The 26,150-nt window shown below is 46.0% G+C and overlaps 1 protein-coding gene across 6 annotated transcripts in view; it reads right to left on the bottom strand.

The window, feature by feature from the left end:
* The window catches only part of LOC148019545 (Rab3 GTPase-activating protein catalytic protein), a 248,219-nt gene that overhangs the window by 118,682 nt on the left and 103,387 nt on the right, over window positions 1-26,150 (bottom strand). For all 6 annotated transcript variants that reach the window (XR_015694814.1, XR_015694813.1, XM_087699513.1 and 3 more), the window contains 3 exons: window positions 3,907-4,033; window positions 1,437-1,546; window positions 1,250-1,342 (listed from right to left, as the gene is read on the bottom strand). Coding sequence is in view for 4 of the 6 variants with exons in the window: in XM_087699513.1 (XP_087555639.1) it covers window positions 1,250-1,342; window positions 1,437-1,546; window positions 3,907-4,033 (330 nt within the window). In the remaining 2 variants the exon portion in view is untranslated. The remainder of the gene's footprint in view (window positions 1-1,249; window positions 1,343-1,436; window positions 1,547-3,906; window positions 4,034-26,150) is intronic.

The following is a 26,150-nucleotide window of genomic DNA, read 5'->3' as shown; positions in this document are numbered from 1 at the left end:
TAAAGGAGTGCCTCCCCGCCTCAATCTCTAGGAACTGTGGGATATTCGTGACCTCTTTCACTGCCACCTGTACCTTTTGGACTCCTGCACAGCTGTCACTGCATCCGCGAAGGACGCGGGAAGGATAGTGCCGAAAATCTGTCCAAAGTCTTCCACCAGCTGGCGATACTCAATCGCTAGGCCGGGGAAAAGAAGGTTGATCGGGTGCCGAAGAAACCTGTTGTGGAGTGCAAACGCCTCCACAATAAAGGCCTTGTACCATGGGATCATGTGTATGACCCCCTTCGTGGACGCGTATGGTGAACTGGCGAGTAACTCGCGAGCTGCATCCGCCGAGCTGAGCCGGACCATGAATATCCCTTGGTCCAATAGGACCGCCTCCTCAATCTACGCTATCCCAATGCACAGCGTGGAGTGTAGCCAGTCCCGAAGCTGGGCCTTAGCTGGGGAATGTCCTACTACTTGACCATAAATCGTTGTTTCCATTAGCTCCAGCTCCTTATCTCGAACGGCTAAGAGCTGTTCCTCAGATAGGACTACACGCAAGGTGTTTGACTGGGGGGCACTCATTGAGTGCGCCAGCGTATGACCAAAGGTTTCCATTGCGCATCCCTATTGAAAAACGTGGCGACCACATTGCTGAACTGCTGGAGGGGGGGCAGCGTTGCTGCAAATGGAGGGAGCAACCAGGGTGGGGTGGGGGTGGTGTGCGATGTCAATGAAGGGAGAGAAGGTGCGGGGGGGGGGGGGGGGGGGGGGCGGCGGGGGGGGGGCGGGCGGCAGCATATAGGCGAAGATGAGGGGGGCGCAGGCCCAGCGTGGTGGCGCAAAGGATGGGGGCCAGCGAAGTGCCGAGAGGGAGGAGGGACAGCGCGATGGCAGCAGCGTCAAGCAAGAGAGACAGGGGGCATGCGACATCAGTCAGCGGGAAAGGGGGGTTCGATAGTTGCGATGGCGGGGGCAGGGGCAGCGGCGTGTCGGACGGAGCTCGTGTATAGGGGTTGATGCCCTCTAACCTTAAAAGCTTTCTAGATTTCAACCCACATTTTTCAGCACAGTAGGTTCAGAAATATTTCTCTGGCGCTGGTTAGCTTACACAAGTGTACCAAGATACTTTTCGTGTTGCAAGTATTAATGAGAAACAGTACGATGCTGATTATATATATTGCAAGTCTCATGGCAATAGGTTCAGAGACATGTTTTATTGAAAAGGAAAGTTAAAATATAATAAAATAAAAGAGCAACAGACCATCTTGAAACAGATCTTTCAGCACACGATCTAAAACTCCCGGAGGAGGAACAGCAGTTGATGATTCTATTTTCTGCATGACAGCCGCTTCACCTAAGAAAAGTCATATAAAGATGTGAAAAATGGGATTAAAGAATTCTGGTCCAAGTATAGTTAGCTGTGATAATTGATATGAGAGATAGCATACCTGCAGCAAAGTCTTCCATAAATTTTGCCTCCTTTGAGAAAGTGAATGCATCCAATAAAGCACGGAGCCGAGATGCAAAGCTCACTTCTTCACCATAATCAAAATCTTCCCTGAGAAGGTACATTATCTTGAGATTATGTATGACAAGTTTTATCAAATGAGCTTACTCGAAGACCTCTTGTTTTAGCTATCACTTGAGTTATCAAATATTTGCATCCCCTGGAAAACACTTCAATTATGAAAAACAAGCTGTTGGACTGAGTACATAAGGCATATGAAGCAGTAAGGTAGCCATTTACTACCCATACACAGAAAAATAAGAATAAGAGCATCATAAGTATACTTGCACTGCCATACTGGACATGTCAGGGAATGTCACAAGAGCAATGTGTGAAAGACACACAGAAGATCAGTCTCCTGGACTGTTATCTGCACTGAATGATGTAAAAGGGTAAATCTAACAGTGAAGTGAAATCTGTGTGCAGAGAACCAGTGCTTTGAGGACACATTATCCCTCTCTTTTTTGGGATACACTGAAAATTATGCACACTCCTAAGCAGGAACTTCGTGATCTCTGTACACTGGCACCCTTGGGTGCTCTTATGGAAAGATATATTGGCTAATACAACACCAACCTTCACTATGTATGAGCCATGCAACAAAGTCACAGGAAAAATAAGAATCAAGCTCAATAAAAGAACCCATCATCTTGACCAGCATCAGAATCTGTCCTCCTTCCGAAGCAAAGTCACAGTAAAACATAGAATCGACCTGTTTTGGTGCTATGGGTGCGGGGGGAAGGAATGAAGACAATACATTCCACATTTTGCATTGGGTGTCTCTCAACTCAATTATATATCAGACAGAAGAGAGTGCTCCTAAAGACTTGCAGCATGAACATCCACATTCCAGCAGAGGCTTGATAAAAAAAGTGTTGGGCATTACTAATGGTTTGTGCAGTATTTTGCAGAACAGAAATCTTTCTTGGAGGAGTTATGTATACTTTGGAAGCCTATCATACTGTCACGCTATGCCAGAACTGGCAAAAACGAGAGACTCCCCTCCTCATGAGGCTTTAGAATGTAAGGATAGGATAGTCTATCCATTTCTAGGAACTTACTTAAGTTGTTGACTTGGAGATACAGCAGATGTGCTGTTGTGGGATGGGTTTCAGATGATGGGTCATTGCTAACTGACCAGTTTGTAATTCTAAATTAATTCTTTTGCCACTTCCAGAGGCTGCATGATGATTATGGTTACAGAAATAATCAAACATTTGAAGCATCTATATTATTCTTTTGACGTCTCTACAACCACAGAACAACATAAAACTTTACATCCTCAGCAGAATTTGAGAATTGTAGAGCTACACAATGCATGTGTCATTAAAAGTCCAGACTCATGAACAAGGTTTGGCAGTCAGCCCATTGAAGGAGTTCTACAGAACTAGCCAGCTCAATTCCTGAAGAACCTGTGGTCCAAAATCTTCAAAAATTCAGCTGCATAAGGACCTTGAATAATCACAAATTTCTGCACACTAGAAGCTTGGTACTAGATCATCAGATACCACAATTAAGTAGGCAAGGAAGATTGGAAGTTTCCCATTAGTACTTGATCTTAAATAAGGTCAAAGACAAAGGGCCGCTTTATTTCTGAACCCTTCTGCAATAACAGACAACTGCAAGGCTGAGTTATCAGTGGCAGGTGTAATGGCAGTTAACAACCAGTACATGTTACTTGATAACCTGACTAAACACAGATGCATGGCAATTCCAAATGGGATCTGAATATGAATAATGTTAAGTCTGATCTCGAATGGAGTCAACGCTCCTTGGATTAGGGTCAAGGCACAAGTTTTCCCAATGTTTTGACCTAGTTGTTTCTGCTAAATTTTGGAAATGCAAATTTTAGATCAATCAGTAAACTAGTCCTTCCAATTGAGTATAGTGATTATATGAGTTTGTACATACTACTATGTTACATTTCTGCATCAAAAGAAAATTTTCATTAGCTTTTAGCTTTTGAATAGTAAAAGCTAAGCACAAGTTGCCCTCTCCTTCGGCATGCAAGATGAAAATATAAAAAATTTAGAGAATTTTCAGTCTTCTTTGTGGACCAATTGAATCTTATGCAATTCTATCCTCAGAGAAAAGATATGCAACACTAGCATTGGATAGTGACTTTTCCAGGCAGATGAATTACTGTAATGACACAACACACTAAGCTCACTTGTTTCTATCACCTCCAAATTCCAATATCTTCTATTTATTGTAGAATGACTCACTAATTGATTTTGCGAAAAAAGAGGACCAGGTAAAAGACTAACCACTAAAATTTATCATCTTTGGTCATGTAGTGTGGACCTAGCTTCAGATGTACTAAGTCACACGCATCTATAAACCTTGCATATTGAATCCTGACTGTGATAATAGAAGATGCTCCACAACCTCCAGCTAGAATAGAAGCTTACAAGTTTTTTGCAATTATTGGTGCAAGTGACCATTTGTCAGCTTCCATAGTTGACACGTTCTCAAACTCCGCCATGTCAATAGAGCTCTCGATTAATCTACTAGCCCAGATAGTGATCAATTCAAAACCTGCAACATCCCCAAGTCAGTGCCCTTGCCAGACCCATAAAAAGCAAGTGTACTAAGCACAATCATGGAGGCTGCATGGTTTAACATGATTTCTTATTTCTGCTAAAACACAACCTTTGCAAGGAAATCTGGAATTTAGTGAGCAGATGTCTGAGAACTTGCAAGGATTCTCATTGGAATGTAAAACTATTCTGAAAATTTACTAGATAAAGAAAAGCTACAGGCTCAACAAAATTGGTCTTAAGAACACACAGAAACACAAAATTTTCACAGAGAGTACTAAAAAGTGTCAGAGAAAACAAGGTCCACAGAAATTTTTATCATTCCACATGTTCCATAAGATGTAAAGTATAATAGAAAATAGGCTAGACAGTTCAAACAAGTTATGATCAAGAGGCACACTTCAGATGTCAGTATTGATACAACTGTTGGATCTTCAAAAAGGCTACATTTACATGGATGCACGCTCCTGCATAGGAAAAACCAAGGATAGATAACATCCATGACATGGAGCAATGTAGTTCCTGGGCAAATTAATCCACATAAAACTATGATTTTTCCCAAAACATGCATGTTCCAACATAGTTAGTCTCCAAAATAGAACTCACCGCATAAGCTGGCATACATGTCTACCTTGAACAATGTGCAGCTACAACAAGAACCTGATCTAAGCCCCTACATGAGGCCAATGAAGAATAACCCGGTCTAAGTCCTATCATGTTCAGACGAGTGTAAACTTGGTCCAAGTCCTTGTGTGAAGGAGGCCAAAAAGAGGAGAGTCGGCCATCTCATTCATCACAAAGGGGGCAAAGTTGGAACTCGGCAAAAACCAATCCACCAGCTCCACGATCCTAGATACTAGCTCAAGCATCCTCAAGCCTCCTCTATCGAACTCCATCCACCATAGCCGCACGTGCACGAGAATAGAGAGAAGAAAAGAAGAGAATAAGAGAAGAGCTTCACCCTCTTAATCCCTCACTCCCACACACTCACTCCCTCACACTCTCACACTCCCTCTCTCAAGAGCACACACACAAGCAAGGTGAAGAGAATAAGAAAGAGAGGACTTTTGTTAGCCACACACCAAAGAATGAGCTTCCATTCACTTTTTGAACTTTATATACAAACCCTAAAATCCCATGGGCACCCCTCCCTTTTCTCATGAACGCTGCGACTGGACTGCTAATGGGGGACTGCTACTTGCGGATGCGGCTTCCCAAGTCTTGGTAGAGTTACATGGTACTAGTTTGGGAGTAGCATGCTGAGATTTGGGCCGATAGACTTGATTGGTCTTCATGGGCATAATCAGTTGTGAGTCCATGGGGTTGATGTCTCGAGGCTTATGTGGCTTTAGGCCTTGACACGTTGTATGGCTAGGTATGGTTAAGGGTGAGGGCGGCGTTTGATCAGTGCCTTTGGCTGTTTTAGCCTTAGGAATCCATATCAAGGCATTACCCTCATAATAGGCTTGCACTTACAATAGGGTCTTAGGATCCCATGGCGGCTTTGACTGTACGTCACTATTTGTAGCTTCGTCTTGGCCTCCTAGTTTTTGAGATTGCATTCGTAGCCTTGCGAAGCGTGGCTGATTACTCCTCGGTGGCAGGCTCTCATGTTTAGGTACCCATCTGAACTAGGGTTCACAAGCATTGGCTTTGGCTCTAGCAGGTTGCTGGCATAGAGGCTTGGTAGGTTGTAACAAGTCACAACCCCCCTCTTTAGACTTGGCTGCATGTGTTTCTACCAGTGGCTTTGCGGAGATTATAGGATTCGCGTAGCCCTTGCTAAAAGCCGCTACTATGCAGACATTGCCAATGGCTAGGTGGATACGCTACGACTCATAATTGACATTGCAGTGAGCTTCCTTTTTAAAGGTTCGACCTAGCAGTGACTCTGTGCCTACATCTTTAATGTTCGGCAACACATGAAAGATCATTGGTATGCTCTCAGACTCGATAGAAACTGCGGTCCTACACTTCCCTGGGAGTGCGTATGATCAGCTTCCATATGGGCTTAGTTAAGCGGTAATGGGCTGTAATTGTGGTTTGCCAATGTGAGCCCAATGATCATGGGTTAAGACATTGAAGTCTGGTCCCTCATCGATCAAGGCGTTGAAAGTACATGTCTGCTTGGCAGTGACCGTGATGCAGAGGTAAGCAAGTTCTACGGCTTCCTCATTTTCATCATCAATCTCCGTGATTGTGGCTACTCGTACCTTGACAGGGGGTTTTAACATTGGTGGTTCATGCAAAGGATGCGTGGGAGGGTAGTACTTCTTGATGCGACTGCCATTGAATAAGCCTATGCCCTCGCCTTCCAGAGTCTCAAGTTTGACATTACCAATTCGGCTGATAGTACGAACCTTGAAAGGCCCTAGACCTTTGAACTTCATTTTCTGTTTATGCCCCTTAATGGAGTCCAAGAGCACTACGTCTCCCTGTTCAAAGTCGCACTACTTGACATGCTTATCAAACCAGCTTTTGTGTCGTACTTTCTCACATATGAGCGCATGGGTAGCTAGAAGTCGAGTTTCCGAGAGGCGTTCGAGTTTAACTAGACGTTCCGTCCATGCCTCCTTCCCTTCCCATCGTTTGTGAAGTGCAATCCTCAAGCCAGAAACAAAAAACTCTACAAGTAGAATTGCTTCAGTTCCATAGGTCAACCTAAAAGGCGTCTGGCCTACGGCCGTTTTATAGCCTATGCGGTAAGCCCACAAGGCTGCCATCAACTTGTAATGCCAGTCGTTGCACGAAGCAGAGACTACCTTGGTTAGGACGTTTACTAGAATTTTATTTGTAAATTCCACCATGCCATGAGCTTGAGGGTAGTATGGCAAGGATTTCCAATGGATAATTAAAAAGGTGGATAGAAAATGCGCAATCACTTCATTAATGAAGTGTGTACCCTGGTCGCTAATAACCAGTTCGATGGGACAGCCGAATCGTGAGATTACCTGCTCCCATAGAAACTTAGCAGTCGTTCTAGTGTCATTCTTTCTCGTAGCTCTTGCTTCTGCCCATTTTGTTAGATAGTCAATGGCTACAATGATGTACTTGGCTTGCGAGTATTGTGCCACAGGACTAATGAGTCCTATGAAGTTAATTCTCTATTTTTCGAAGGGTTGTCGTGCAATTATTGGGGTTAGCTCCATCTGATCCTTGCGAATCGGGACCTTTGTCCGCTGACACTCATCACACTGCTTAACGAATCGTGCCGCATCGCGAAAAAGCGTGGGCCACCACAGTTGAGACTGCAGCACCTTGGGGGTTGTCGTATCTCCGCTAAAGTATCCTCCAGCAATTTCGCTATGCGCCTCTGAGAGCGCATCGTGCATCTCATGCTCGCATACGCATCTACACAACAATTCATCTTGCCCTAGCCTATATAGTTGGCCTGCTATCAACTGATAGGGTTGGATCTTGAGGATAAGTCGCCTAAGTCGGGCTTTCTATTTCGGTCGTTCAAGTAGTCCATGCTCAAGTACTTGGACTATGTCGTCTGACCAATATGGCGTCAAGTCGGCTTAAAATAACTCTCTCGCGCTGGATAGGCTAAACAAGTGCGCATCTGGCAACTCATCAACAATGCCTTGTCCAACGGCCTCTCTCGTGGGGATGTGTGACATGTGGTCGGCCATGTAGTGCTGCTTTCATTTTCGTACAACCACGGAGAAATCAAATTCTAAAGGCAGAAGGAGACATTGAGCTATGCGTCCTGTAGCACAAGGTTTGTTTACTAAATATAGCAAGGCTTGATGGTCCACAAAGAAAGTGAAAGGCATGGCTAAATGGGATGGATGGCACATTAGCCGAACTCGAGGATGGTTTTCGCTTTGGACAGTCAACGAAGAGATGAGTAATTCCGCACTCAGGGCACACCTTAGGTCAGCCTTGTCTCTATTTTGTTGCTTCCTTTCAAGACAGCGTGATGAGACGTGTCTTGGGTGACTGCAAGTCCAACATATGACTGGTTTTTGGGTCTGCCCTCCTAGGCCTCTATCTCGTCCCCTGCCTTAACGCCATCACCGGCACTGGTCGATAGTCCATAAGAAATGTATTGCCCTCATCGTCGTGCGAGACGTAAGGGTATATGTAAGTCTCTTCCTCATTTAGCTCTTCCACATAGTGGATTGGAGCGTCGCTCGGTGGATGGGTCACATAGGGACTAGGCAGTCTAGGTATTCCAGTAGGATTTATGTCCATTCTAAGAACCGTCGGCTTAACATCATTTGGTGCGGGAAGGGCCAATGGGGCTCCCCTTTCGAAGAATTGTTGCGGCCTATTCGCTACAGCGGTAAGGTTGACCGTATGGTTATGAGTATGGAAGTCTTCTAGGCAATCTACAATACACAACGTCGTGACCAAACCTACCACAATTAGCACAAGGTTGTGACCTAAGGTCTTGACACTCGGCTGACAAGTGGTTTCTGCCACAGTGCACGCATTGGACGAGTGGGTGTGTTGGTCATCTTAGCATCTCCTCCATCTTGACTATTTCCATTTTCATGTCAGTCAATTCCTAGTTGGTGTCTGTAACCTTTCCCTTATCTTGGATACTTGTCCCTAATCGCTCGCTGGATGCTAAAGCTCTCTCCGAACTTGTAGAGTTGGTCTCTTCTTGGTTTGAGTTCCTGGAGCTCCTCTCCTTCAGCTGGTCGTCCACTTGAATGGCTTCTTCGAACATCCTAGCTAGCGTGTCTCGCTGCAAGCTCGAGTTGCCTGCCAAGGCTTTATAAAGCTCCTCATTCCGTATTCCACTAATGAATACCGTCGACACTGCTCTTTTGGTCGGTCGTTCGCCCATCGGGATTCTCTTGAAGAGACTCTTCACGTGGGTCACATAGTCACGGATATCCTCTTTTCCTTTTTGTTTGACATTCATAAGTCGTACTAGCAGGTTGTCAGAGTATCCGAGCTTGGAAAATCTCTTAATGAAGAGGTTTTTGAGACCATTGAAGTTCACTAGCTCTGCGGCATCTAGATTGGTGTACCAAGTCCAACCCTTGTCGCCTAAGCAAAGCCCAAATACTTGAGAGCACTGAGTCAAGTCGGTGAGACTGTTGGCCTCGTAGACCTGCTCAAACTGCTCTATGAAGCTGTATGGATCGTCGTGGGGCTGGTACTTATCGAGCTACATAGCAACAACTGGTATCTTAGACTGGCTCTTGGAGCCTTCGTTTACCCCTAACCCTGCTAGTAGTGACGTTGCTAACGCTGCAGCGCTCTGCTCGGCTGTTGTGTTGTCTAGCAATCGCTTCATGAGAAGCTTACTCAGTGTCAAGTCTCCTTCTAGCACTCTCTCATGGTCAGTTGGATTCCTGCCTGCTAGATTCAACACTTGCTATATTTCTCGTATCTCTGTGTTCTGCCTCAAGCTCCTAGTCTGCCGATCTCGGTTGTATTCCACTATGCCTTGCAGTGCTTTGTGGGCTAGCTTCCTTTCTTTCTCTAGGTCAGCTATGATGGCTTCTGTCGTTCTACTGCGGTGCTTATACGGAGCGTGAGAATCATAGCTATTCACAAACTGTTGGATTGCTTCTGGGAAACTCCTAAGTGGAGTTCCTCGTTCTACTTGCGAACTAAGCTTTCTTCTGACATGGTTGCGTTCTCGTGCTCCACCAAGGATAAGGTTAAGCGGGTTGGATAGATCCACATCTCTGTCATTGTTCGCTTGGTCCTACGTTGGGCTTTGATTGCCCGTATATATCTTGGGACCTTCTCCTATTGGGGGGTTCCTTCAAGTTCTTTTATATGAGTGAGTTTTTTAATTATTGCATACAATCCTCAAATTACCTCTACTCAGTGTGTATGGGTGTACTCTTCATTTTTTCCGAAACTCCCAACCGACACCGTTGCTCTTGCCCCCAATATCGCAACCCGTCGAACCCCCCGCTAAGTGGCGTTGCGTCCCCCGTCTCTCTCACCTCCCACCCGCCATCACATCGTTTGAGTCCCCGATAACTCCCGCCATCGCAGCAACAATCCTCCCTCCCCCCCCCCCCAACCCTGCATCCGCCTGTCCTATCTCTCGCTCGACAGCTTACCCCCACCTTGCAGCCGCCTGTTCGCCCTACACCCCACCCACCCCCAATCGCACCCGCCCTCCACCTCCCCCCCCCCCCCCCGCCCCTTGCCATCCACTCCCCTCCAGTAGCGCAGCAATGTGTTAGATAGATTCCCGGCAAGGACGCGCAATGGAAACCTCTGGTCAGACACCGGCACATTCTGCGAGTGCCTCCCAATCAAACACCTTGTGCATCATCCTGTCTGAGGAATAGCTCTTAGCCGTCCATGCCACAAAGCTGGAGTTGAAAGAAATAGCAATCTTCGATGAGGTTGTTGGACACTCCCCATCGAGGACTCAGCTGCGGGATTGGCTCCACTCCATGCTACGCATTGGCACAGCGCAAATCGTGGAGGCAGTCCTCATGGGCCGAGGGATCTTCATGGTTTGACTCACCTCCGCGGATGCAGCTCGTGAGTTAGTGGAAAACTCGCCCTATGCCTCCATGAAGGGGGTCATCTACATGGTTTCCTGGTATAGCCGCTTTACAGTGGAGGCATTCGCGCTCCACAACAAATTTCTCAGAAAATTCTCAGACACCCAATCACTCTACTTTTCCCCGGACTGGCAGTAGAGTACTGGCAGTTAGTGGAGGACTTTGAACGGGTCTTCGGCACAATTATTCATGCCTCCTTCGCGGATACAGTGAGAGCTGCAAGAGTCCCGAAGGTACGAGTGGCCGTGAAAGACACAAAGAGTATACCCAAGTCCCTGGAGATTGAGGCAGGAGGTCACTCCCTTAGGCAACAGGTCATTGTGATTGGGCAACTAGGGCAGTGCGTGCACTGCCATGACTTTGGACACCACGCAACAGATTGCACGCGTTTCGAAGCCAAGGCAACTCTTCCGGCAAGCCCACAAGTGGACGCTGACGGCTTCACACGGGTCCGGAGACGACAAAGAGCGAGATGGCAGGGGGGGCCGCAACCAGCGCCTCAGTTGCAACCTCGACAGCAGGGTGCAGGAGTGCGAGCGACGTCCCCTCGGTAGAGCACTCCATAACCCCCCCTGTCTGTCCCACCCACCAGGACCGCAGTCCCCCACAGCCACCACCCATGCCACAGACTATCCCACCTGAGATCCCACAACCCCCACACCCACCCTCCCCCACCTCCCAGGCTCCCCCTGTTGACCCTGGCCCACAGCACCCCCCTTCCAGGGCCACCAGTGTCCCCCCACAACCGTCACATACTTTCCACCATTCCTCGACCCTCTTCCCCCCCACTATCTCCCCTGCCAACCACCCCCCCTAATCCGCACCCGTTTCAGGTGATCCCCCCTAGACCCACTCCCACTCCTCCCACAAGAGGTGATGAGCCACACAAGCCTACATCCTCCTTGCACCAGCAGCCTTCCCCCTCCCACACAGCCACCAGCTCATCTGCCCTTGCCGCCCGTCACACCTTCACAAGACAGGCATAGTTGTTGCCACAGGAGTTCTTCCGCAGTAGCCCATGGTCCTACCTGAGAGTTGCAGAACACGGAGAGTTCCCACTACCTCTAGAGGTGGGATCTTCGTGGTTCGCAAGTCAAGGAGGGGCAAGGTCCATATACTAGCACCACCAGATGGACCAAACTACTCCTTTTTCTTTTAGTCCTCTCACTCAAGGGATTGGACGACAACATAGATAGAGGAGGAGTTGAAGAGTCAGGACGCACTACATCTCCCCGTGGATGGGAGAAGAAGGACTAGCATTGTTTGCACAGCAATGGCCTAGTTGCATGATGGACATTAATTGATGGGCTGGTGCTGAGGTCCCACACTTGAGTATTATCTTTCGAGCCCCTCCACAGTGGAGGGCTCCGAGGGATGTGATCGAGTAGCCCCTAGCACAAGCGGCCCGTTTCTACCAGTGTATGGAGTCACAACTCTCAACATGCCTGATAGATGCATTGATAGTACCACGTGGAGCATCTATCACCCCTATGGTCCGGCCAAGGGCCACCATGGGGGACTGGAGTTCATCGTCCAGACCTACAGCAAAGCGTGCTTACATGCCCCATAGTTTCTTATCCTCATCAGCAGCCTCCACACCAAACAGATGTCTGTTCGGTCAATCACAGGTTTCCCCATGAGCTTACACCTTGCATCCTAGAATGTGAATAGTCTCCACTACAATGGGGCACGTGGTTCCACAAAGTTGATTGTTTGGCAGGAGCTGCAACATGCCCTTTTGCCGGACGAATCGACATTTTACGTCTACAAGAGCATAAGCTAACTCTCTCCCAGGCCCAACGGGTAGGGAAGGTACTCCCGAGCAGCTCGCACACTTACTCAGAGGACGCCATAGGCGCCCACGGCAGGAGTGGAGACGTATGCACCTCTATTGGCCCGAGTCTCACTGCCTCTGTATGACACCAAGGGACGATACTAACAGGGAGGGTTCTATGGATCAAATTGGATATTGGGGACTCGTGCCTTGGAGTCCTCCATGTCTATGCCCCTACGGAGGTTAGAGCATGTAGCAGGTTCTAGGTGGAGATCGCAGATAGACTCCCAGAGGTGGACTCCTGGATCGTTGGAGGAGACTTCAACAACCTGGAGGCTTAGGGGACCAACAGGGCAGAGGCAGAAACTACCAAGGCATGGCCGGGGAGGAGTAGGAGGCATGGGAGGTATTTCTATTGGCAGTAGGTGCACTCGATGCCTGGAAAGACCCTACCTTCCACAGGAGGGAGAGGTCGCTGGACTTCCCTTGGCAATACAACCAGCTAGGTGGAGTCCTACTGGAGCAGTTGGACCGGTTTTATAAGTGAGAGTAGGGAGGCTCTTGTGGAGGCCATATTGGCGGGCACCACGTTGTCCAATCATTACCTGGTTCTCCTGACACAAGATCCCCCAGCATCTGCCCTAGACACTCCATCTTGTCGAACTCGATCTATAGGAGGGAGGAGGTGACGAGAGTCAAGATAGATAGAGCAGCTCTAGACTAGGGAGTGGGACAGGAGGGACCGGATCGCAAAGGAGGTTGTAGAGGTCCTAGCCGAGTCGAGCAGAATCTGCAAATAGGCAACCATACAGGTCATGCAACAGAGCTGGGAGGAGAGAGCACTCCGGTGGGACCTTGCAGCCACGCAGAGGTTACTACAAGAGGTACCATGGGATCCCACCCTCCATGCATAGGAGGTGCGAGCGCGAGCAACCATTGCTGGCCTAGAGGACAGGAGCTCAAAGTTCTCTTTTCGCACCTTAGCCGTTTTTTGGGCGCGAAAGGAGAACACAATGTGCAGGGAGTTTTTCCAAGTGCACCAGCCTCGCCCTTCAAGAGAGCAAATATGCAGCTTTCTTCGAGATCAGTATGGGAGCACTCATTCTAGCCCAGACTAGGTGATGGAGATTGCCACTGACTACTACAGAGGCCTTTTCCAACAAGAGATAGCCTCAGCTAGAGGGCAGCAATGCAGGCAGCAGGTTTGGGATCACATCCCGTCCCTCGTCACAGAGGAGATGGGACGCTCCCTCCTAGTCCCCCCTCACAGAGAAGGAACTAGAGGAGGCTTTCCATACACAGGACGGGCAGAAATGCCCGGGAGGGAGAGGATGGCCTCTCTAAGGCCTTCTTTACTACCTACTAGGAAGTGGTCAAGGACCCCCTACCGATGGCCTTCCAGGAGATTTTCACTTCAAGACAGATGCCAAGGAGCCTTTCGGCAGGCCTTATCATGGTTCTCCCCAAAGGAGAAGACCGATTGGACCTTTCCGAGTGAAGACTCATCACCTTATTGTCAATGGCCTATAAGGCACTGGCAAAGATAATTGGTAGGCGACTACGCCCCGTGCTGCCAGACATCATCCATGACACACTGACAAGCTTTGTCCAGGATAGGAGTATCCTAGACAATGTATTCACCTTCTTTGAGGCAACAGAGTGGGCTCAGCACAATGGGCAAAGACTGGCCGTACTACTCTTGGATTTCAAGAAAGCTTATGACAAGGCGGACTAGGATTTCCTAGAGGGCACCATGGTGAGGTTGCGTCTCCTCCGGGCTTGGATTGGTGGGGTTGTTGCACTTTACAAATCGGCTACCGGTAAGGTTCTCATAGGTGGTAGGCGAGGGGAGGAGTTTTGGCTGGAGAGATCGGTCTGGCAGGGTTACCCTCTCGCCCCATACCTGTTTCTACTCTTTGCAAAGGCGATGTCTCACTTCTTCACGTCCCCTGTGAGCGGATTACAAAGCATTTGACTTCCAATGAGAGGAGACTGAGTTGCTAGACTCAGAGTATACAGATGATACAGCTCTCTACATAGAGGACGATTAGTTCATGCTGGAGAGAGCAAGGTTGGCTCTTGAGGTGTTCTATTCTACAGCGGGAACGAAAATCAACAGGCGAAAGTCGGTTGGTTTCCTCACAGACCCGAACTCTAGCACGGAGTGGGACGTCCACCTAGGATTTAGATGGGTGAGCAGAGGGCACACTGTCTAGTACCTAGGGTTCCAAGTGGGACTTCACATCACTCCCGCCCAGCAATTTCTTCCAGTCCTCGATTCTATTTGGAGGAAGCTAATCTGCAAGAGCACGGCTCGCCTCTCACTAGCCGGCCAATCCCTGGTGGTTAACCAGATACTCCTAGCAATGGCCTGGTACATCGCCTTATGTTGGTGCTTCTTCTCATCCTCCGTAGTGCAACTTCACTGCATAGTGCGAAACTTCCTTTGGTCCGGGTCGGATGGCTCCTAGAATTTCCAGGCCAAGGTAGCATAGGCGACCATCATACAGCATCGCTCAGAGGGAGGGCTTGGGATCATAGACCCAAAGTTTCAGAGTGGCCCTCTTGGGCAAGCTAGTTGTCCGCAGCCTCACGCCGAGAGGGCAGACTTGGAAGGTCCTATTGCAGGAGAGTCTTCAAGATTGTGGACCGAGGCTTGGCGGTGAATGGAGGCCATCCTTGAGATGGATCTTCATGTCAGCCCAAATCACCCCCCCCAAATCACCTTTCCTATGCAGCTTACTGCGCTTGTGGCAGGGCCTCTGTAAGGCCCTAATCCAGAGCCCCCCAGGCTGCCACGAGAAGATAGACCGTCAGTCGGTGATTTGGAACCCCCAGGTTAAAGATCCAGAAGGGGCAGAGATTGGCGAGTGCCCCCACATCCAGTGGGCTGGTTGGAAGGCCAGCCCTGCTTGTACCATCAGGACATGGCGGGAGGTGTACAAGATGGTAGAGGAGGAGGTGCTGCAGCAAGTATCAGGCTTCCAGAGAGGAGTGGAACTGAGGCAAAGGGAGATAGACGCAGCAATACCTCCGAAGTGGCTTGTTGCCCCGATACGAGTGCCGATAGAGCCCGGGGAGGTATGGGCCGCTAAGTTTTCACCAACAAGCATCCCCCTACAGGTAGCAGGTAGAGTGGGCAGCGCCCCGCAAGGGACTTTCTTCACCGTTCAGGAGAAGGGGCGTCTAGCCCTTGAAAGAGGGCAGCAAGTTGAGGGGATAGCTGCCCTTTCATGGAGGAGGATTCGGGTGGTGGGCCTTCAGGGGAAGACATGGTGACTGGACCCTATGTTTTCTGGAAGGAGCTCAAGCAGTGGTGCCGTTGGATCTAGGAGGGCAAACCACTTGATGAGCTGGACTGGGATCCACGAGAGCAGCTATGGCTGACCACTGCAGTCGCCAAGAAGCCACCGAGGTTCCTGGAGTACAGTGCCAGGATTGGTAGACACATACTGATACAGGAGGATATGGATTGGGTGCCGTCACATAGCAAGCACTGGGCGGAGCACAGCATCACGGAGCTTTTCCAACAGACCTTCTAGGGCCGCCTATGGGATAGCAGGAGGCCGAGGAGGGTATCGTATTTCTTATGGCTAGTGGCACATGGAGGCTTGGCGGTGGGAAGTTGGCTTGTGTCACGACGACGTGAAAATTTGATGCTTTGCTTATGTTTAATTGACATTTTATTAAAGGATTAATCAAATGTGCAATTAAAAGATGCACATGTGAGGTGCAACCTACTTTTTCACAGTTGAAGGCCGAAGGATCCTGTGAAAAAGATAGGTGTCAAAGGCAAAAGTTGTAACAAGTTACACTTGTTAGATTTTAGGTGAATTTTGGTGTCAGTTTGCCCCTAGGACCATTAATTGGCCATTAAGTGTCAGTGGTGACACTAGGGACTAGGCATTAATTAATGGATTAATGCTTGTCCAAGGGTCAATTAATGCATGGGACCACTTTGGGTTGCAAATGGCCTAGCCAATTAATTTTTGGATTGGCAAGGTCAATTTTCTGGGCATGGATTAAGGGCTGAATTAATTTTCAGAATTAATTAATTTCAAAAATTAATTAAATGGCTGAAAATTGTTGAAAATGAATTAAGAAAGCTGCCACTTGGCAAAACTTTCCCATGCAAGTGGGGGAAATGTTAAATAGGGCTGAAGAGAGAGGGAAATCTCGTTTTTTCATTTTGGAGCTGTTGGAAAGAGATGTTAGACTGTTGTTGCTAGCTTTTGGGGCCATTTCCCAACCATTGGAGACTATTTTGGTGATGGAAATTGCATATTCTTGACCTTGGGAAGCTGGCAATAGCTACTGATGCACTTTCTCCTGAAGATCACAGTCTCTGATGCTCCTATTCTTGTTGGTGCATCCGTTTGGGGCTGGTACAGCAAGGTAGCAGCTGATTTTGATCAGTTCTTCGCGACAAATCTCAATATTTTCTCTCTTTATAGCATTCTCTCATCTCCTTCAGCCTATGCTCAGCCATTCTCAGCAATTCTCGGCCATTTGAAGGAGATTCCAGCCATTTTTGGTGGGTTGATCTGTAATTTCTGCAATAAACCCTAATTTACAGCAGAAATTAGGGTTTAGCAGCCACCTTGGGATCCGTGCCAGAGATTGGAGGCTCAAGGGACTGAAATCAGCAGCCGATAATTGAAGATTATCAAGGGATTTCAGGAGCTAGCCCATCCCAAATTGATTTGGGGCAGCATTTGGCCAGCCAACGGTCAAATTGGAGAAGAAGTCCTGGGTGAATCAAGGGGCAAATGACCCAAAAGGCTTGCTGGTCATTTATGACAGCAAGAGCAATTGGTTAGCAGGAGGAGATTGAAGAATCTCGAGTTGTACTCCTTCCAATTGAATGAAAGCTAAAGAAATACCGCAAGGGGCGCCAATTTTGGGGCCAACAGGGTGTCTACTGTCCAAGAATGTTATGGTAAAGTGTGTATTTCATTTTATGTGCATTTATTTATTACTGTAATTAACTCTTAAATCAGGTTATCACCGCCCATTCCAAGAAGGAAGGTTGGCTTCAGCTTGCCCAGATGTAGAAGGAGAGAGGTCATAAGCATTGCACACAGTAGCCTCTGGAAACCCCAAAGCACTATCTTTGGTCATGTGAGGAGGCACAGCTCGTGTGGAGAGCAATACGCCGCATCCTTCGTCGTATAGCACTCAGCCTTGGATGTATCTCATGGGGAGCTTTCTGCTGGCAAACAGTCAACGAGGCCGGAGGTCATCTTCTGTATGAGGCCGGGATGCAAGACACGATATTCATCATTGAAGCAGGGTCGTGCCCAGTGATCGGTTTGGAGGCTCTACCCATCCGCCAGGTACTCGAGCCCATAGCAGACCGCTCTGAGGTATGGGAGATCATAGGGAGTCTTACTGAATGGCATATCTAGAAGGCGCGGTGTCAGGAGACTTTCGGCAGAGAGAGACTTTCAGCATAGGCAACCTTAGCAGAGCTCTCAACCTCCATCATCCACTCCCTCCGCGGCCGTTGGGATCAGGTGCACGGCGAGTCCAAGGCTCGTCAGGAGCTCCATTGTCACTTTATGCATGCTGGGGCGGCCAGGACCTGTTTTTCATGATGCAGGCAAGCAGCCCCAGATGGCGATACACCCCCCTCCATGGCTTCTTGCCCCCATCCCACCCAGACCGCCTTGAGAGGCTTGTATACATGATGTATTTGTGACTTTGCATTAGCTCCAGCTAGTATATTGAGCATGAGCACTCCGTTGTAATCAGTTTTTTTTAGAAATATAATCAGCCACATTTTATTTGCAAAAAAAAAGAATGTGTGTGTGTGTGTGTATTCTTTTCCATGCACTTCTGCTCAATCAGGCTTTCCGCTGTTCTTAGGTGTACTTTAAGTGTTGAAAATCAAGGTGAGTGCAAAGAACAAGTGTCTAAGTGGCTTACGCACTCTGGTTTCATCTTAGACCTCATAGGCTTGTTCGATCAAATTTCTGGCTCGTCTTCATAGGTTTTAGGGTTTCTTGTTGCGCTGTCTTACTCGTTTTAGGTTCATTTTGAGGTCTATGACTCCCCTAGCTACCGTTAAGGCACTGACTCTCTCAACAACCTACTCAAGCTACTGAGCGGCTGTGTCTTGCGAATTCGTCTATTCCTTGTACTAGAATCGAGTTCTAGTCATCAGGATGGCTCACAAAGGTTTGTGCAGTTGAGATCAAGCTAGATCTGGTGCAATTGTCCAAAAAATTTGCAAAAATCTAACTCGGCCTAACTCGTCTGAATTGCAAGGGCTGAGTAATGGACTCGGGCCGACTGAAGCCGAACAGGAACAGTGACCGAATTTGTGGCTCGGGAGGCCAAATGGACGTGGTCGAGAACCAAGTCAGATTATTGGGCCAAGTTGATCGTTCAGACGGGCCTAGTCAAAAAGGGCCGAGTGGAAATGGCTGATGGTTTGGGCTAAATCAAGTTGGCCGAGGGCCGAATTTTAAGATGTTGGCCAAGTTGTCCATTCGAACGGGGGGCCGAATTGGCCAAATGCAAGAGGGCCGAGGGCCGATTCTAGGACTCGGCCCAGAACCAAGCCACTCGGACAGGCCGAGTTGCACCCAATGACAGCAACGTCGAGGATGATTTCATTAAGTCCAGTGATCCAAGCAATCACAAGACACACAAGCTTCCAGATCACAACGAGGACATAGAAGGAAGGGTTTGATATACCTGACGCATGCGAAGAACTCCCCGATGGCAAGATCGAATCGAATCACCAATAGAAGCTCTCTCTCTCTCTCTCAATACCAAGGTGAAAAATGAGCTCTTCTATGGTCTCCTTGCCCTTAAACCCCTTCCTAGGTAAGGTCTTGCTATCCCCCATCACTCACTTGCTGACATTAATCATTCCAAACACTCTTTTTTCCCCGTTTACCACAATTTGTGCCTTGTTTTGTAGCAGTAAACCCTACGCTTTTCCAATCTGATTTCTTAATCCTAACCTATGCTAAATGCAACAAGAATCGAAAGCAAATAACTGAAATGATTTTTCCTTCTTTCCCAATCATCAAACAACCAAAATAACCAAAATACTTACTTGTACTGAAAATCATAAAACCCAAACTTCCTACCTATCTCAAGCTCCGTTTCAAGGATGAATCCCTTACTTCGATGCGCGATATGAGACGCACAAGTGCTCAAGCTTGAATCCATAGTCCCGGTAACGGAACCAAAATGTAGAGGAAGCTCACGCTCAACCGCCAAGACCCACGAACCGCTTATTGTTTCAAGCGTTTCAAGCGAGCTCTAATGGATATCTCTCACCTAGCCGATGTATGAGTTGTCTCCTCCCTCGCACACACCAGTAGCTCTATGATCCTAGATGCTAGCTCAAGCATCCTCAAGCCTCCTCCATCAAGCTCCATCCACCATAGCCGCACGCGTGCAAGAAAAGAGGAGAAGAGAAGAGAAGAAGAGAAGAGGAGATGGTGAAGAGCTTCACCCTCTTGATCCCTCACTCCCACACACTCACTCGCTCACACTCTCAAACTCCCTCTCTCAAGAGCACATACACAAGCAAGGAAAAGAGAAGAAGAGAAGAAGAGAGGACTCTTGTTAGCCACACACCAAAGAATGAGCTTCCATTCACTTTTTGAACTTTATATACAAACCCTAAAATCCCATGGGCACCCATCCCTTTTTACATGACCGGCTGTTGTGGCAAGGTCATTTTTCCTATTTCCCTCTTCTTGCTTCATGCCTTAAGCCTATACATGTCTATTCTTTTACAAATGACACAAGAGGGAGCCTGGCGCTCTTTCACAAGAGTTTTTTGAGTTTTTTGAGGCGCCTTCTATTTAAAATTGTGTTTTTTGCCTCAGCTTAGCTTTACGGGCTGCCTCTTCGCCTTTGCTCTTTTTCTGCCCTTTTTCCGCTCTTTGCTTCATATTTCCGCCATCTCAAATTGAGGTTAACAACCAGCCAATTGAAATGACCTGCCCACTCAAAATTTGTCGCATTCTCTTTTTCCTAAGCCAATGTCAAAAATGAACAAAATCAGCCAAATCAGTTGAGAGGACATGTTTCCCATTTCTATTCTAGTGATGGCACTCAGCCAACTGGCACAAGTCAGCTTCCTAACAGTGATAGCTGCCCACTGCCCATCCTAACTGTTTTTCTTGCTCATTTTCTCCCCTCCTTTTAAATTTTCAACTTCTCTTTCGGGATGCCTTTCCTCATCACAGTGATGGACTTCTCAGATCAGTATTGCCTTGGGCACCTTGGGCTCTTCCTCATTGAGGTGAGGAAACACCGAGATTACATTCTATGATCAAGACAAGGAGGCCAGTCTGGCACATTGGTCAACACACTCTCACCGACTTCCTTAGAAGAACGGTGACCTCAAACACTGTTGATCAGGTGGCATTTGCAATATAAGATAAAGAAATGCCGCAAGGGGCACCAGCTTTGGGGCCAACACGCTGTCCATTGCCCAAGATTAAAGTGGTAACCTTTGCATTTTCAGCTTATATGAATTTTATGCTTGCTGTAATTACTGTTAAATCAGGTTAGTATGACCCTATCTGAGGAGGAAGGCTGATTTCATAGTTCCATCGCTAGGATACCATCAATTCCCTTTATCACCTGTGATAAGATCATTTAGGATTTGCTTTTTAGTTTTTAGCTTTTACTTACTGTCTTACCTAAACAATTGTCTCATCTTATAGATGGTTGTAACGCATGCTCTTGAAGGTAATTTTGGCCTTTTGAAGACCCTTAGTAAATCATTTCATGTCATTTCTTCTCTATTTTTGTTTCTTAACACGTGATTGTATCGATTACCAGAAATTGGAATAAAAGTGAACAACATGGCTGGCAATATAGGATTTATCATTGAACTATTTGACTGACAAGGAAACTAAAGAAACCACAGCATGCCAAGAAAGCAAATCTTTCCTGGGAAGGATGCCTGCAGCTGAATGATGCTAAACTACCAATGAAGGCCTCCAAGACAAGCAATGTGACAGTGAAGTCTAGAAGCAGAATAAAAAATGAGCTCATTCTGGATAATCTAGATATGCCAACAACCCCAGAAACATTGGGGGGGGGGGAGGCGCACAAAAGCTATCAATTTAGGGTTTCCAAAAACCCAATCTCTTAGATGCCTAGTGAGCCCAACCACATAGAACCAAATAGCTAACAAAAGGGACCACATCTTTCTCATCAACGGGCAAGAAAGAAACTGATGATGAGAGGTCACTTCATTGTAGTATGAAAGAAGCAAGAGCCATTAAAATATTGCAACTTGATAGCAAAAGCAAGACGAAGTCCACCCACCAACATTCTCCAAATAACTACTTTGTATTGGAAGGGACTTTTGTTAAGACAGCCAACCATCACCACAAATTTCCATGAAGCATTGCCTTTGTGAAACCCCCAAGTGCTATTACCCTTAATTGTCAACCAATCCCGGTCCCTAATAAGCAAAGGATAAATCTAATTAATGATAAATCTAATTAATGGATACACAAGCTGGCAACAATCATCCTTTGATTCTCCAATCCTACCAAGGACTATCCAGATTTAGGCAAAGAACAAGCTGCAAAACACACAAGCTGAAATGGCTTCCCATAAGTGATGATATGCTCTGAGAACACGAAAAACCTTCAGACTACCTACAATGACATCACAACAGGTAATGTAGGCAAAAGCACATCAGCAATAGAAATCAACCCAAGTCTTGCCATTCTGTTCACCATGGCTTGATGTTTCCCTTCCCACAAAATAATCATTAAAGTAGTCAACAATTTAGCTTGTAGAGAATTAGCTTGTAAGCGATCAGCATTTGGATGCCAAGAACAAGAAGACTTTGCAAGTACCACTTTCCAACAACAGATGGACTCAATAGCATGGAATATTTGAGATGAACAAGCTGATCGACGTTGATAACATGCCACTATGAGGCTTGAATCAGTGCATGTCCATGCAAAATACTTATCGCAATAGAAACCCAAGGCTGCTAACCAACACCCATGAAAGATTTGAGATGAGCAAGCTGATCAATCTTGACAACATTGCACCGTGAGGCTTGAAGCTAGACAGGTGCAATACTTGAATCCAAGCATCGCCATGCCAAATTCTTTAGTCCTCAAGAAAGAGTCGTGCAATAGAAACCCAAGAATGCTAACCAACATATATAGATTCAAACAAAAGCCCATCAAAGTTCAATCATGTGAGTCTCCAAATCCAAAATAGCTCCACCTTCCATTCTTTTCCAATATGCATATGATTCCGAGAGATCCAAGAAATGCCAGATTCCATAGAGTTCTTTTCCAAACCACAAAGCAAATAGACAAAGTGATTTTGTGCAACCTAGACTTTAAGAGGTAGCAATGGTCAATAATATGAAATCATTGGCACCACAATTGTAATAGCCCCTTTAAGAGGTATATGAACACACCATGCTGTGATTTCCAATGGACAACCTTGTTAGCAATACATGTGGAGATCCACTAAAGCAACTTCATCAACAAAACATTGACCCCCAAGGCATAGCCCAAATGTCTCCCAATACTACCCTTAGTTAGCACCTTTCCTTCCCAACCCAAAGCCAGCAACTCCCATTCCATACAGCTAATAAGAGCATATTTGATGGTATTAATCTATAGCACTGAAACTTATGCAAACAAGTCCCATATGTCCATTGCTTTACAAAGATTATATTTATCAGCTTTCAAGAACATAACTGTATCACCAGCCGAGGCTTGACCAATGAAATACTGTGTTGAAGGAAGAGGCAGATCCAACACATCACCATTTGCAACCAAATGTAATAAAATTGTCAAGATAGAATGTGTTGCAAACACAAAGAACAAAGGCTCAAAGGGCAGCCCTATCTAATGGATCGAAAAATTATGGAAGGCTTTGTAACACCAACATTAAGCCTAACTCTAGAGGAAGAATCCCTGTTGATAGTGTAAATCAAATGAGACATTCAAGGGCCAAATACCATTGTTTGCATGAGTTGGGCTAGAAAAGAGCATTCAAGGTAATTGAATGCTTTTTCTAAGCCGAATTAAATTATTACCAATTCATGATTTGTATATTATGCATAATAAATTTCCATTTGCATATTTTAAGATATTATGCAAAATATTCCTCCCCTTGATAAACCCATATTGAGTAGGATGCACAATATCAAGAAGGTGCTCATGCAATCCATTGGCCAACACTTCTCCAAAGATCTTATACATACTGCCATCAAAGAAATAGGTCTCCAGTAATTAAGAGCAGAAGATGACGGAACCTTTGGAATCCATTTTATAACAACCCTCTTTCCAACAAGTAGGCATAGTCCCAATTTTCCAAACTTCTTGACACATAATGTTCAAAGATAACGCTGGCTGATATGTACATTGCACAAAAAACTCATTGGTAAGGCCATCCTAGCTGGGGCTTTGATTGTTGAGTAAGTGCAACAATACTTCCTTTACCTCATCCTTAGGTATGTTTGCATCCAACCTCACCGCTATATCGGGCAAATCTTGATTCTTAACCAAATCATAAAACATAGAGCAGGTTGCTGTCATTCTTTCTAAAATGTGTAATTGCAACCCAAGTAAATGCATGATATATTCCCTATACAATTGCAAAAAGCAGGGGGATCCATTGATGGACAGAATTTTGCAGCCTTACCACATTTTCCCTTGCAAAAGAGGCATGCAAGCCATGATAAAATTTGAGAGACTCACAATAATCATCTTGTAAGCCTTCTGATAGTAGCACTTTTATCCTATTGATAAGATTGCAATTGAGAATCTTTAATGAGCCATTGCGATTGTATAGATAAGAAACCAAGGGATGATCTGGCAAACCCACTGAAAGAGAATGTACCAATGGCAAAATCTTTCTAGCAATATCCAATCTTTGTCTATGATATGTAGCATGATGTATTCCACACTTGCCTAGCAACTCTTTGCACATTAAAGACTAACAAATCAAAAGAGACATCCCCCTTAATTCAAGGATCAAGTGAGAATTGATCCAAGAATTGCCGCATGTAACCATCAACTATTTCATGCCCAAGAAAGGAAGAATTGAAACACAATGGCAATTTGTTCAAATACACCTAAATAGATGAATTGGCCATCTTAGCATCACAAACTCTAGCACGGACAATGACAAAAAGCACATAGCGATGCGGAACCTTGATCTCCAAATCCATTAGAAAGCCCAACCTTTCAAGTGAGCGACAAGATTTTAGCTTCCATCATAATTCACAACAATGTAAAACATCATTCAGTGTATAGACACCAGCCACCCAAAAAATTTCACCATCACATATAATCTTCATAACAAGAAATCAGCCAAAACATCTCCTTTAATCAACACAAGTGGAAAGTTCTCATGCACAATCAGCAATATACCAGACTGCTTCCCTGCTGGAACTCTGCATGAACAACTTGAATCCATGGTAGTGCCGTGTCCTTCAATCTTCTTTGTGGCTTTTTTGCTCAATAGCACATAAAATATCCCAGCCATTAGAAATGCAAAATCCTCCACATAGCATGTTGTTTGCTATGAGAGTAAAGACCCTAGACATCCCAAGTGACTATTTTCATGGAGAATAATGACAGGAAATCAAATCTAAGGTTGGAACTGCCTCCCTTTTACCTTAGCTGCCAATGCTGCAGCCTCATCCAAGAAATCCGCCAATCATTCCCCTAGAGATCTTAAATTTATAAGCTGACTTACAGCTCAACAGCTCTTTATCATTTAAGAATGACTGAGAAGAAGTATAATCCTTATGACAAACATATATGCAAAAAAGTATCTTAAGTATTAACTGAAGTATTATCATATAACACACTTTCTCGTTTTTTTCCTTTTTTATTGTGCACATCCTTCCAGCCTTGGTAAGTATGAGAGAAGGACAAAGATGGTTATTATCCTTTGTTCCATATCTCTCTCAATAGGTAGGGCATCCACAGATCACCTAAAAACCCAAAATAGGACCGTCATGCTACATGCCAAACAAATCATTCAAGTGATCAATACCATCCAGCTTATCAGGACATTCTACTATAAAATGACCCATTTTTCCAAAAGAGAAATAGTGGCTTGCAAATGCTCCCCATTTCATGAAACCTTGAAGGACGCATGCCCATAGAACTAATGCATAGCCAATTAGACTGCTTTGTAGTAGTCCCAAAGCATGCACATTCGATTCCTATTTGTTGAAAGAGCACTTGAAGGAACCAAACCCTTGCCAATTGCAGCCATGGCATCTGTCAAGACTCAAAAGCAACCATTATACTCCTGGAAAGCCTTCAATATCCACCCAAATAGAACATTCTTGCTTAAGTAATTTCTAAAAATCTGTCATTGCGCTCCAAGGAACTGTGAGCAGTCATGGTGTCTTGCACAATCATCTCTTGCCTGTGAACCTCAGTTTGAGTCAAACAGGGACATTAGGAGCTCTAGTACTCAATCTGTCATTTCTTTTAACCGAGAAGGCAGCTCTCTTTAGAGCATGCATCTCTTTTTCAGTTGTTTTAGGTGTGTTCATAGTGGTTGAGTTATTTTCTGTCCCACTACATTTCTTTCTCAGTAATGATTGGAGGCTGTGTTTACACTGGCAGATGGGGCAATCAGCCTTTTCAGTTGAGGACCACCAATTTTTTATAATTGTATTACTGATGATCATCTCAGCCAGCATTTTCGGCATTCGTTTGACCATATCATCCAGTTAATAGCATTTTTGGCTATTTATTAGCCTACATCCAATGGCTAGTCATGATTCTTTTGCAAATTTTCAGCACATTTTGAAATTGGGGACATTCCTACCACAAAACTGACTTTGAATTTCAGGC

This window comes from Lygodium microphyllum, chromosome 19 (assembly GCF_053477565.2).
Source record: "Lygodium microphyllum isolate KBCC chromosome 19, Lygodium_microphyllum_v1.1.10, whole genome shotgun sequence".
NCBI lineage: Eukaryota > Viridiplantae > Streptophyta > Polypodiopsida > Schizaeales > Lygodiaceae > Lygodium > Lygodium microphyllum.
Note: the sequence above shows the minus strand (reverse complement) of the source record. Positions and strands in the feature narration are given on the sequence as shown.